The sequence below is a fragment of the Buceros rhinoceros genome, unplaced genomic scaffold (assembly GCF_000710305.1).
Source record: "Buceros rhinoceros silvestris isolate BGI_N320 unplaced genomic scaffold, ASM71030v1 scaffold27419, whole genome shotgun sequence".
NCBI classification, from domain to species: Eukaryota; Metazoa; Chordata; class Aves; order Bucerotiformes; family Bucerotidae; genus Buceros; species Buceros rhinoceros.
Genome location: NW_010430231.1, coordinates 35,620 through 46,536, shown reverse-complemented (window position 1 = coordinate 46,536; position 10,917 = coordinate 35,620). Strand labels below are relative to the sequence as shown.

Below are 10,917 nucleotides of genomic sequence, written 5' to 3'. Positions count from 1 at the left end.
GGATAAAGCTGCTGAGAGAGAATGATGAAATTGGAGATCACAAAATTGAGTTTGTTTAGTATTAAATTCCAGTGGTTGGATAGCTTCAGGTCTTCTCTGCTGGATACAGGGTTGAAGGTTATTCAGAAGTGCTTTAAATGTAGTTGTGTGGATTTGGGGGTTTTCTGTTTGTTTGGTTTTGTTGTGGTGGTTTTTATATTGTTGGGTTTTTTCTTTTCCTTTACAGGTTCTGAATGAGAAAAAGCTCCAAGAAGTTGACAGTTTATGGAAGGAATTTGAAACTCCTGAAAAGGCAAACAAAATGTAAGCAGCTTTATGTGGTCATAACAGCCTGACTTTTGGAAGGACATGACTGCCTGTAGTTATGCACATCTGAGGTTCAGAAAGAAGTATTGAATTTTATCTTTCAATATTGTAAAACCTAAAATCTGTGAACAGTGATAACATGAAGTTAGATACTTGGAGAAACTTAAAATGGAATATCAAAGTGAAAGAAAACTTTTTTTCTTGCAGTGTAAATAAGCTACAGAAGTTGTTACTGTGTGTTGCTGAAGCAAAAAATTGAACAATAATTTAAGGAGATCTGTGTGCTTTTACGAGAACATCTGAACTTGTACTGTCAGAACTGGCTGAAATGACAGGTTTTTGTGCTCACACGAAATGCTTAAAAGAAACCCCATAATCCAACCGAAGCTAATAGTGTGTGGCTCACTGTGAGTTGAGAGTTAGTGTTGTTGCCCATGCCATCAGTGAGAGATAGCACCACTAAGCAGCTGCACAGGGATTGCAGAGTCCTCTGACCAAGCTGTCCTTTCTAGCAGATTGCCCTAAAGCTGGAGACAGTGATGGATTCCTTCAAAGTCTGTCTAGGCTGTTTTTACTGGAAGACTTCTAACCAGCTTGGTTGTAACAGATACCTCTGAATAAGCTCTGCCTTGTGATTTGGATTTATCCTGCACTATAACAGTGTTTAGAGGAGAGGCTGAAATACCCCACATCTGTCTGCTAGTAGTGGTGTTAATCTTGTCTTGGAGACATCACGTTGGCCGCTTGCTAGACAAGATGTGGCTCTTAATGCATCTCTACTATGATCAAATAATTCCTCTCTCTCCTCCATTTCTGAAAAAGCATCAGTATAAGCCTGGAGCTTCTGTTTGTCTCTCTGAGTGCTTAAGTCAAGCCTTTAGCTTTATCTGTGACCTTGCTTCTTTTGCAGATACTTGACTCACAAAGAGCAGTGGTTATTCAGAACTGGATTAGTCAAATGCGTGTCCCTGACAAGGAATTTACTGGATTGAGATAGCTTCTTAACTGTAACTCTAGGTATCAACACCACAGACTGTGTGAGAGGAGAGGGAAGCTGGGCCTAGGAATCGCTGCCACAGTGTGGTTAAATGCTGTTCATGTGATTTTTGGCTCTAGTCAGCAGTTGTGGCACAGAATAATTTTCTGTTGTTTGTTTTAAGCTCAGCCCAGAAGTTGTATTCTAACATCTCATTATAAGGGAGGACTTTAGGATCCATGGGCAATGAATCTGTTCATTTTTAAAGTCTTTGAAGATGCATTTGGTTGAAAAGCTTGATTAAATCTGAGCTGTGCAGGCTATGCATTCCAGAGGCAGAAGGTTCCCTTTTGAAGATGAGTGGGAAGATGCTATCGTCAGTCAATCATCAGTGACAACTAGTTAATCAGGGTGCAGTGTTGAAATTTAAATGGATGGTGTCCGTCTTTGAATGTGAACTATAAGATAAAAACAAATCTTAGGTTTTCTGATTATGTGGATCCTAGAAATACTAAATCAAAATTGCTTTTTAAATTTTTTTAAATTAAAATATGTGAGGCCTAGCTGAAAAGTCACATGAGTCATACTTAATCAGCAGGTTTAGTGCAATTCCTTTTTGACGATCTGAATATTGATCTCTACTCTCCTGCAGTCTTAGGGAAAGGAGGGGAACTATAACAGCAGAGGCAGGGAAAAAGTAAAATTGTTCCAGCATCCGGTTTATGTACATTTGTTTACACACTTGTGTTTTTCTTCTGTAGAGTAAAGCTGAAACACTTTGAGAAATTTCAGGATACAACAGAAGCACTTGCTGGTAAGTGACTTAACGCCATTCTTAGAATAACAAAAAAAAAAAATTCTTGTCACACAGTGATTTGTTCATTACTTATCTCTGTCCCTGGTCTCTTTCTTTGTTTAGTTTTTAAATTACAAATTTTTCAAAGTCAACTGTCTCTGTTGTTTTATGAGGTCATCTGTCCAGTCTATAGTGCAGTAGGGATGTAATGAAGCCTATTTTTTTCCCTCTGTGCTTGTTTCCCAAGCAGCTCACTAATGAGCACCATGTAGAATGTTTTGACCGATATGTGTAGCCTGTGGTCCGTGATGTATCCTTGTTGAAGCTGAGTATAGCTGATCTGAGTCAACATTTCGTCACTACCACTGAGACAACAGGCAGCTATCAGAGTACATATATTATGGCAGATGCCCTTGTTTTATAGATGCATATTATGTCTGTGGCTATTTAGCATAAAAAAAAGCCTCTATTACATTTAAAAGAAATTCAGGAGCCTTTTATTGAGTAATTGTAACTAATTCACACTTAAATGCTTGATTTTGTGGAGTAGTTTGAACAGAAATTATAAAAGTTCTAGCTAATCGTTCAGACATGTGACTATTACTGCTGAGTGTGCTGAATGACATCAGTAGGTGGATTTTCCACGTCACTTTTATGACTGGAGAATGGATCTTCATATTCTGCTGTGTTAGAGGATAGCCTATAAAAGAAGATAAGGACGTAAGAATGGAGACACCACCATTGTACATAGATGGAAATGAAACAGAGATAGAAGTTGCTGTGTATTTCTCTCCCTGTTGTTGCTTTTTTTGACTATGTTGCTTTTGCATATGTTAAATAAACAACAACACCCAAAAACTTCTGTGGCTTTGCTTCAAGTTTACTTATCCGTAAAATGGGAGAGATTTTTCAGACTACCTATGTCACGTTTATTTTGAAGTAGAGTCTATGTATGTGGCTGTTTTAAGTGAGTTAGGCCAGCTTGAAAGGTGGAAATCTATCTCCATGTAGAAAGGTTGAGAGGAAACTCATCACAGCACTTAGATTTGACGTGTACATTTCGTTAAGGTTCTGGAAGTCAAAAATTACTGGCTTCTGCTCTTATTTATTGTGATGAAGGTGTTGCATGAATCACAGAAGTTCAGTGGAGCACAGAGGTGACCCACAAAGAGAGTTGTATAAGTGCCTGCTTAAAATATATTGTGTGGGATTGTAAAGCTTTTACAGATGTATTAACACTTAAAATGAAGAGCATCCTTTTAAAATTTTTCAGTCTACATGCAATCTTAGAAGGGTCCATGTCTGACTGCCCAGTCAGTGTGTTTGGCATCATTGTTTGTGGGGCTTTAGATAGTACGTGATCATCATCAGAGAATGCAAATAAGCCATTACTCAATTTAGGATATGGTTGCTGACTAAGAGACCTGGAAAATGTTTTGTTAATTAGATGATACACAAAATGTTCTCATATAACCTTGCCTTCAGAAATGTTAAACATATATCTAAAGCATATGGCATACATATACATCTCTAGATCCTTAAACAAAGTTGACAGAAATAGAACTGAAACCACACGGAGAAAGGAGAGGAAACGGGGAGATGGGTTTTTGATTTAGGCTTCCAAAGGAGCAAGTATGTAATTTTCTTCTATTTCGATTTTAACTGCTGCTTGGTGAAGTAGTATTGCAGCTCAGACTAGAGCTACTGTGGGACGTCAAAATAAAAATACAAAGTTAGGAGTACTATTTTTACAGGTTTTAGGAGGTGAAAGAAACTGCATCTTTAGTCTTTTTGTTTTTATGCAGCATCCACAGCTCTTGTAGAAGGCAAGCTCAGCAAGAACTTGAAGAAAATTCTCAAGAAGGTAGTGGCAAAAGATGCCCACGAACAGTTGGCTGTAGCAGATGCCAAGCTTGGAGGTGTCATAAAGGTGCTAACTCATTTTGCCATTCTTCCTTTTGTCTCATGCTACTGAAATCTTACAGTCAGGTTTCAGAGATTTTGCAATTAGCAATGGATTATACTGCTGATGCTGTTTGCATTGCAGAAGGTATCTAATCCTTATGATCAAATGTATTCTGCATGTATGCTGGGAAGCTGTCACCTTGAGTACACAAGTGAATGGTGTAGTAAAAGTGCACTGAGGTGTTCAGGCTTGCTTGATTGCTCTCTTAAATATTGTTTAGAAACCCAGCAGATTAAAAAATGAATTTGCCTGACGATCCCACCCAGAAAAAGAGTTGGGGGAGAAACCTATTGAAAAACCAGCCAGGCGGACATGGTTATTCCTCACTAAGAGATGCAGCAGTAGTGGGGTGATGACATACTGTCTTGTTGAGATTCTGCACTGTTCTGCCTTCCTCAGTTTACAAGCAGTTGTGCACATCCTTCAGTCCTTGCCTGCCAAAGGACGGAGGAAGTACGGTAGAGGCGGACTGCTTTCTCCAGTGTCTCCTAGGTGTCTAATACCAGACTCCCATCTTGTGTCCAGTTGCTCCCTGGTTTTTATTCTGACCACCTCCTCATGCTGTCTTAAGACTGGTGTATGCTGCAAAATCAGGAGGATTTAGTGTTGAAGTGAATAATACCAAGGACTCTGAACTGATTATTTGGTTTTCTTCTCTGAAGAAGACCCAAATTCCCCAACCCTCTACCTCTGAATTTTTTCTCTGTGGCCAAACTGTTTTTAGCAAACTGCAAAATCTTGAATCTTTGGTTCCAGTGTCTATGTAGCAGATAGAGCATTAATTATAAATCTCCTCTTCAAACTGGAATTGTTAACGCTGTGGAGAACTGGGGCTGCCTTGAGCATCAAAGCTGACTGAAACTTGCGTAATCACAGAATTGCAGTGGAAAAACCAGGTATAATGAGATAAGGCTACTGGAAGAAGAACTTTAGAGGAGCGTCACTGTTGTGCCTGACTTTGGACCATTGATTTCCACCCTACAGGACAAGCTGAATTTGAGTTGTATACACAGCCCCATGGTTATAGAGCTGATGAGAGGAATTCGCTCACAGATTGAAGGGCTTATTACAGGTCTCCCTTCTCGGGAGATGGCAGCCATGTGTCTGGGTCTGGCACACAGGTGAGTTCCTAGAACAGCTGTATTTCATCCCATGTCTGCCCAACTTCTGTGTTCTTGACTGTGCTGTGTTGCTTGAAGTGTCTCTGAGTATGTGTCATGGTCTCATACTCTGTAAGTCAAGACACGCTTGTATCTGAAATCTCGTTTCATGAAGGAAAGTTTCATTAGCAAAAGGCTTTGCCTTCACCTGAAGTTGAATTTGATAGCTTTTCTTTGCGTGTTATGTACTTGAGGATTTGGTTTGAAATGTCTCTAGCAGTCAAACAGGTCATTTAAAAGTCCATTGCCACTGAGAGACAAGGTGAAGACCGTGATTTGCCAATTTATGCCAGAATAAATACTCAGGTAGTGCATGTTAAAGGCAGAGTTGTCTTCCCGTCTTGCTATTGCTTCCTTTTAGGTTTAGTGGAGCAATGTTTAAAACAAAGTTATTGAATCAGTATGGGGTCGAGCATTCATTCTTGTGTAACTTCTAATCCATATTCAGACATGAGTTCATCCTGTCCATGAGCCACTGGCAAGTTACAGAACTGCTTTGCTGTAGCCAATTCCTTAAAAATAGATTTGTGTTTGCTTAGAAAATGGACGTTAATATTGAAAAAGGACCACGAAGATGCAAGTGCCCATTGATATCAAGTGTCTTTCACTGTAGCATACATTAAAGCCAGATGGTAATAGGCTTTCTCAGACAGTGAGAATCTGTTCCAGAAAGTTCTTCTGCTGCTTCACATTAGTGTTGCTGATATTTGCTGCTGGGTAGGTACTATTTTGTGGATTGTCTCTAGCCGCTGCCAAACTGGAAGTGCTGTTGACAAGTACATTTTGCGGAGAACCATGCAGAAGGAAGCCAACAACCAATTTCCTGCCACAGCACTCATGTACATGCTGCTCGTGGTACAGATTGCCTTAACTTTCACTTTCATCCTGGTCACGGAGTGTGTGCTGCATGTTCACGTGTCAGAGCTGTTGTGAAACTTGTGTCGATGTGTCTTCTGGCCACAACTGAGAGCAGTCAGTGGCATAATACTGAGCTGGTATGAATGAATGTATGGACAGCTATATTCATGTAAAATAGGAGCAGGTGGGTCATACTCTGCAGCAATGTGTCAGGGTGCTGATGAAACTGTATTTCTGTCTCCTCAGCCTTTCCCGATACAAGTTGAAATTCAGCCCAGACAAAGTAGATACCATGATTATCCAGGCAATTTGTAAGTACGTTTGGAGTTCAAATTATTAATGGATTTGACTTAGGATAGTTGTCTTCTTTACACTGCTTACAGTAAAGTACTGCTGTCAACTTCCTCCTAGCATGTTTTAGTAAATTGGGCACTGGCATTCAGTTAGGCATAAGCTGTGTTTCCTTAATAGGATTTTCCACAAGAAGGAACATTTTTAGGCTTATACAGTAAACTGGTGTCCGCTTTTTCTTAGCTCAAATACAGGCAGTGTTAGTTCAGTCCTCTGAGGAATTCACTTCCCAACGTGCCTCCTTTTTGAGTAGTGTTGGGAGAGTGGGCCCCACAGGACAGGATTTTCTGACCCTTCATTTTGGTGGTATCTTACATGGGGGGCAGTGTAGAAATAAACTGTTAGGTTAGGCATGTAAAACCCACTGCAGTGTGTAATGCTGCAATCCATCTTCTTCCTTCTTAATGTAAAACAAACTGAAAATGTAAATGTAGCTAGGAAAGCCCATTCCTCATTTTTGCTTTGAAGACATCCACATCAAAATCGGCGTGCTTGCTGTAAAACAGTGGTGAGGAATCCTGCTTGGAATATTAATTCCCAGACTGTTGTCAATGATGAAACATAGTTAAGCTGAAATTAATGATTTAATTCAGTTCCTTCGTCACTACCACTGAGACAACAGATGGAAATGTTATTGCGTTAGCAGGAAATATTTTAGCCGCAGGGTTCTGTAGCAATATATGCTGTGGGTGTTACACTCTTATGTTGTAAATCCGGTTATCGATCATATCTGGTAAATGGTGAGTCTGTTGGATTTGCTTGGTATATTTATATTATAAAGGCAACTAAAGGGCTTAATACAGTCTTTTAAATCAAGTAATTGAATGCAAGATGAGTTTCTTGCCATTAAAATCTTTTTCCTTAAAGTTTATTAGGTAAGTTTTACATCACTCCTGTGTGTAGCACTTTGGCTAAGAGTAATAATAACTGGCTGCTACTCCTCTTTTGGGGGACTGGGCTTTGCAGCTGTTATAGGAGTCTGTCCAAGACAGTCTCAGTGATGAAACTTTTAGGCCACACACATGGCAGTTCTAATATTTCCATAATAATGGGTCTGGGATTATTCAGTTATCTGAAAAGTAAAGACTTGCAATGTTCATTACAGCCTGTATGGGATAAAATACTGCAGTTTATCTCCCTTTACACTACTTGGATTTCTTTATTAAATAGTTTTCTATTTTTAGATTACCTTTTTAGAAAAAAAAGTCCATTCTTCTTTCTCATAGCACTTCTTGACGACTTGGACAAAGAACTGAATAACTACATCATGCGCTGTAGAGAATGGTATGGTTGGCACTTCCCTGAACTGGGCAAAATCATCACAGATAATCTAACATATTGTAAATGTGTGCGGAAAGTTGGTGAGTAATGAGGAACCATGAGCCTGGAGAATGTCACTTTGCTACTATGCAATGCGTTAATGGCACTGATATGTAGACAACTTGCTCATCCAGCTAATGATGATCCTGTATACAAACCTGCCTTCAGCAGCAGTATAAATAGGGCCAGTAGAAAAGTAGTGTATGTTGTATCTGTATGTTGATGCAATTTACCATTTTGAAGCTTAAAAGAAAGTTAATACCATATCACCAATCAGTTTTTCATGAATCGCCAGCATATCTTCTTAGAATCATAGTTAGTCAGCATACAAGTTTGGAAATTAGCTGCCGAAAACTAATGTAAAGAGAATTGCTGCCTGTTTGCAGGTGTTCTTGACAACAACAACTGCTATAATTATTCATAAGAGGAGAAAGAATGGCCACTATAATATTTGGAACACTTGCCTCAGCTCTTAGGCATGTGCTCTGTATTGATATTGGTTGTTTTTTGGTTTTTTTTTTAAATAATGGAAGTTTGCAGTCCAGAGGGAGACTTGTGGTTTTAAGGAGCTTTTTTCCCAGTTGTAGGAAGAATTACACAGGTTTGCTTAGTGGTAGACGCCTGCTTACTTCCTGGAATTCTTCCTTGTAATCTTTTTGCTGAAAATTTTTCAGCAAGCAGCTACTGAAAAGGTGAAATACGGTGTTACAGAATAAGGGCTTTTTTTCTAGGTTCAAATTTAATATTTCCAACCATTCTCAGCTAGTATGAAGTCAGAACATTGACATGTATTTTGGGAGTTTGCAATAGGATGATGGCAAACTTGACTCTCTGTTGTTATTTTGGCCTTTTATCTTTGTTTCTGTGCTTTTTTTTTTAACTAGTTCATCTCACCCCCAGCACAAACATGCTTTCATCTGTCCCCTGCAGGAGACAGAAGCAATTTTGCCTCCTCTGACGTTTCTGACATCCTACCAGAGGAGATCGAAGAGGATGTGAAGGCTGCTGCTGAGATTTCCATGGGGACAGAAGTATCAGAAGAAGATATAAACAACATAATCCATCTCTGTGATCAGGTATGTACACATGGATGAATAGCAATGGGACTCCACTTTAGCCATATTAGAGCCTCTCCTACCAAGGAGAGGCTTTCACAGGGCATTTCTAACACAGTTGGGGTGGCAGTGATGATTCCTGTATAGTTGCTTTCCTGATGTACAGACATGAGGGTGCACAGTCACTACCTCATCTGAGCCATCTCAGACTCTCAGTATCTGCACAGTCTTCCAAAAGTGGCAGTCTTACTTTTGGGAGGGATTTTGGTGCCGCTGTGCTTTTAATTTTTTGAGAATGGCACTGTATAGCCTCTTTTTGATCTGTCACTTCTGAAGCTAGGTGGGAAACCCTGGGTTAAAAGTGGAGCACTGAGGCCCCAGAAGAATTAGGAGCCCTATCCTGCTTTCATCCAGATTGAAAGTAAGAAGGAGTTCACATACAATGGTGCCAACTGGATCCCTTTGTGACTTTACCAGGGAGTGGCAGCATTAGGAGTTCCTGTTCTTGGTCTAGACAGGGCTGCTTTTATATGCATTTTAATTGTGTGTATTTGTATGGAACAAGTAAAGAGCATTTATCCCATTTCAACAGAATGGTGGCAAAGATTTATGTGAAAACTGAATGTTCCGGAGTTTTGTCCTAAAGAAAATGTCCTTACTAAGTATTTTTGTTCTGCTTCGCTGTCTTTGGCACGTTGTCAGCAACTTTATCAGGAGCTTTGCTGGGAAAATAAGTTGCATAAGGGAATAAGCAATACAAATCCGATATGCTTTGAGGATGGAGCCCTGCTTTGGATACATGCCCTATATAAGGCGTTCCATAACTCTGGCTTTAGGCTGTCTGCACTTTGTTAGTGGATTTCTCAGCATTTCCTCATTTTGATATATATAGCTCTTAATATTTGTTGGTCAGCTAATACCTATTCCTGTAACCAAACTCTGTCTGTGCCAGGTCATTGAAATCTCTGAGTATCGGACACAGCTGTATGACTACCTGAAGAACAGAATGATGGCCATTGCTCCTAATCTCACCGTCATGGTGGGTGAACTGGTTGGAGCAAGGCTCATTGCTCATGCAGGTGGGTTACGCTAACCAGTGTAAATAAAGCGTGGATGACCGCCTCAGGGTTTTTTTCTGAGTGACTGATCAACTAAAAAGGCCCTGATGAACAGCTCATGGTAAAGAGGGAAAAGGTAGATCTTGAGGAATCTGAGAATAATAGCATGAGCTTGGTAGTGTCTGTGATGATGTTGTTCTCAGTTGGCCTGAAATCTTTTTTGGAATATGAGGGCAACTTAAGTCACTACCTCTTCTGAGACACTTACTGAGTTGCGTGCTGATAATCCAGTCACTTCTGAGGTGAAATGCTGACAAACTGGTATTAGGCTTTTGTAGTCAAACTGGCTATAGTCAAGGTAGCAGCCTTGTTTCACTAGTCACATGTCTGTGATGACATGTTCTTGCTGCCAGACTTGGTCAGGAGTAGGCATTACTCTAGTGGAACATGTTTTATTGAGTCAGCCTTCTTTCCTGTTGCTGAAATTAAACCAGGACAGTTAGTTGAAGTATGATAGACTGAAATGGCTTACCTGTCCTTCAGGAAATGAACATGAAACAGCTGTCATAGAAATAGATGGTTCTGAGCTTCCTCCTTTTCAGTAGCTTGGGAATATAACCTCCTGCTTATCTAGCTGCTGCTCTGACCAATTATTATTGCTGTCATTTCCATCTAGGTTCTCTCTTGAATCTGGCAAAGCATCCAGCTTCAACAGTTCAGTTACTGGGTGCTGAGAAGGCGCTGTTCAGAGCACTGAAGACTAAACGGGACACACCTAAATTTGGCCTTATCTATCATGCGTCCCTAGTAGGTCAAACCAATGCCAAAAACAAAGGCAAGGTGAGTTGCAGAATTGTTAACCAGCTCAGCTTTTACCAGACCATGAGTAACTATTGATGAGATGGCTTGCACTTCACAGAGAGGGTGTTTTCATGGCTTGCTTTACTGTATTGCTTCATGGTTACGTGGAACATGCCGCTGTCCCACAAATATTTGGATGTCATTCATTCTTGTTTGAAAAAGCAAATGGGATTATCTGTTCAACACAGCTGAGTAATAACAGGTGCATTC

The 10,917-nt window shown here is 40.0% G+C and overlaps 1 protein-coding gene across 1 annotated transcript in view; it reads left to right on the top strand.

Annotated features, from left to right (window-relative positions):
• Window positions 1-220: 220 nt before the first annotated feature.
• The window catches only part of NOP58 (NOP58 ribonucleoprotein), a gene marked incomplete at its 5' end in the record, with an annotated part of 21,126 nt that continues 10,429 nt past the window's right edge, over window positions 221-10,917 (top strand). Inside the window, 9 exons of the mRNA XM_010142974.1 lie at window positions 221-303; window positions 2,044-2,096; window positions 3,884-4,008; window positions 5,029-5,165; window positions 6,309-6,373; window positions 7,640-7,774; window positions 8,664-8,809; window positions 9,741-9,867; window positions 10,523-10,686. Of these exons, the coding sequence (XP_010141276.1) occupies window positions 221-303; window positions 2,044-2,096; window positions 3,884-4,008; window positions 5,029-5,165; window positions 6,309-6,373; window positions 7,640-7,774; window positions 8,664-8,809; window positions 9,741-9,867; window positions 10,523-10,686 (1,035 nt within the window). The remainder of the gene's footprint in view (window positions 304-2,043; window positions 2,097-3,883; window positions 4,009-5,028; window positions 5,166-6,308; window positions 6,374-7,639; window positions 7,775-8,663; window positions 8,810-9,740; window positions 9,868-10,522; window positions 10,687-10,917) is intronic.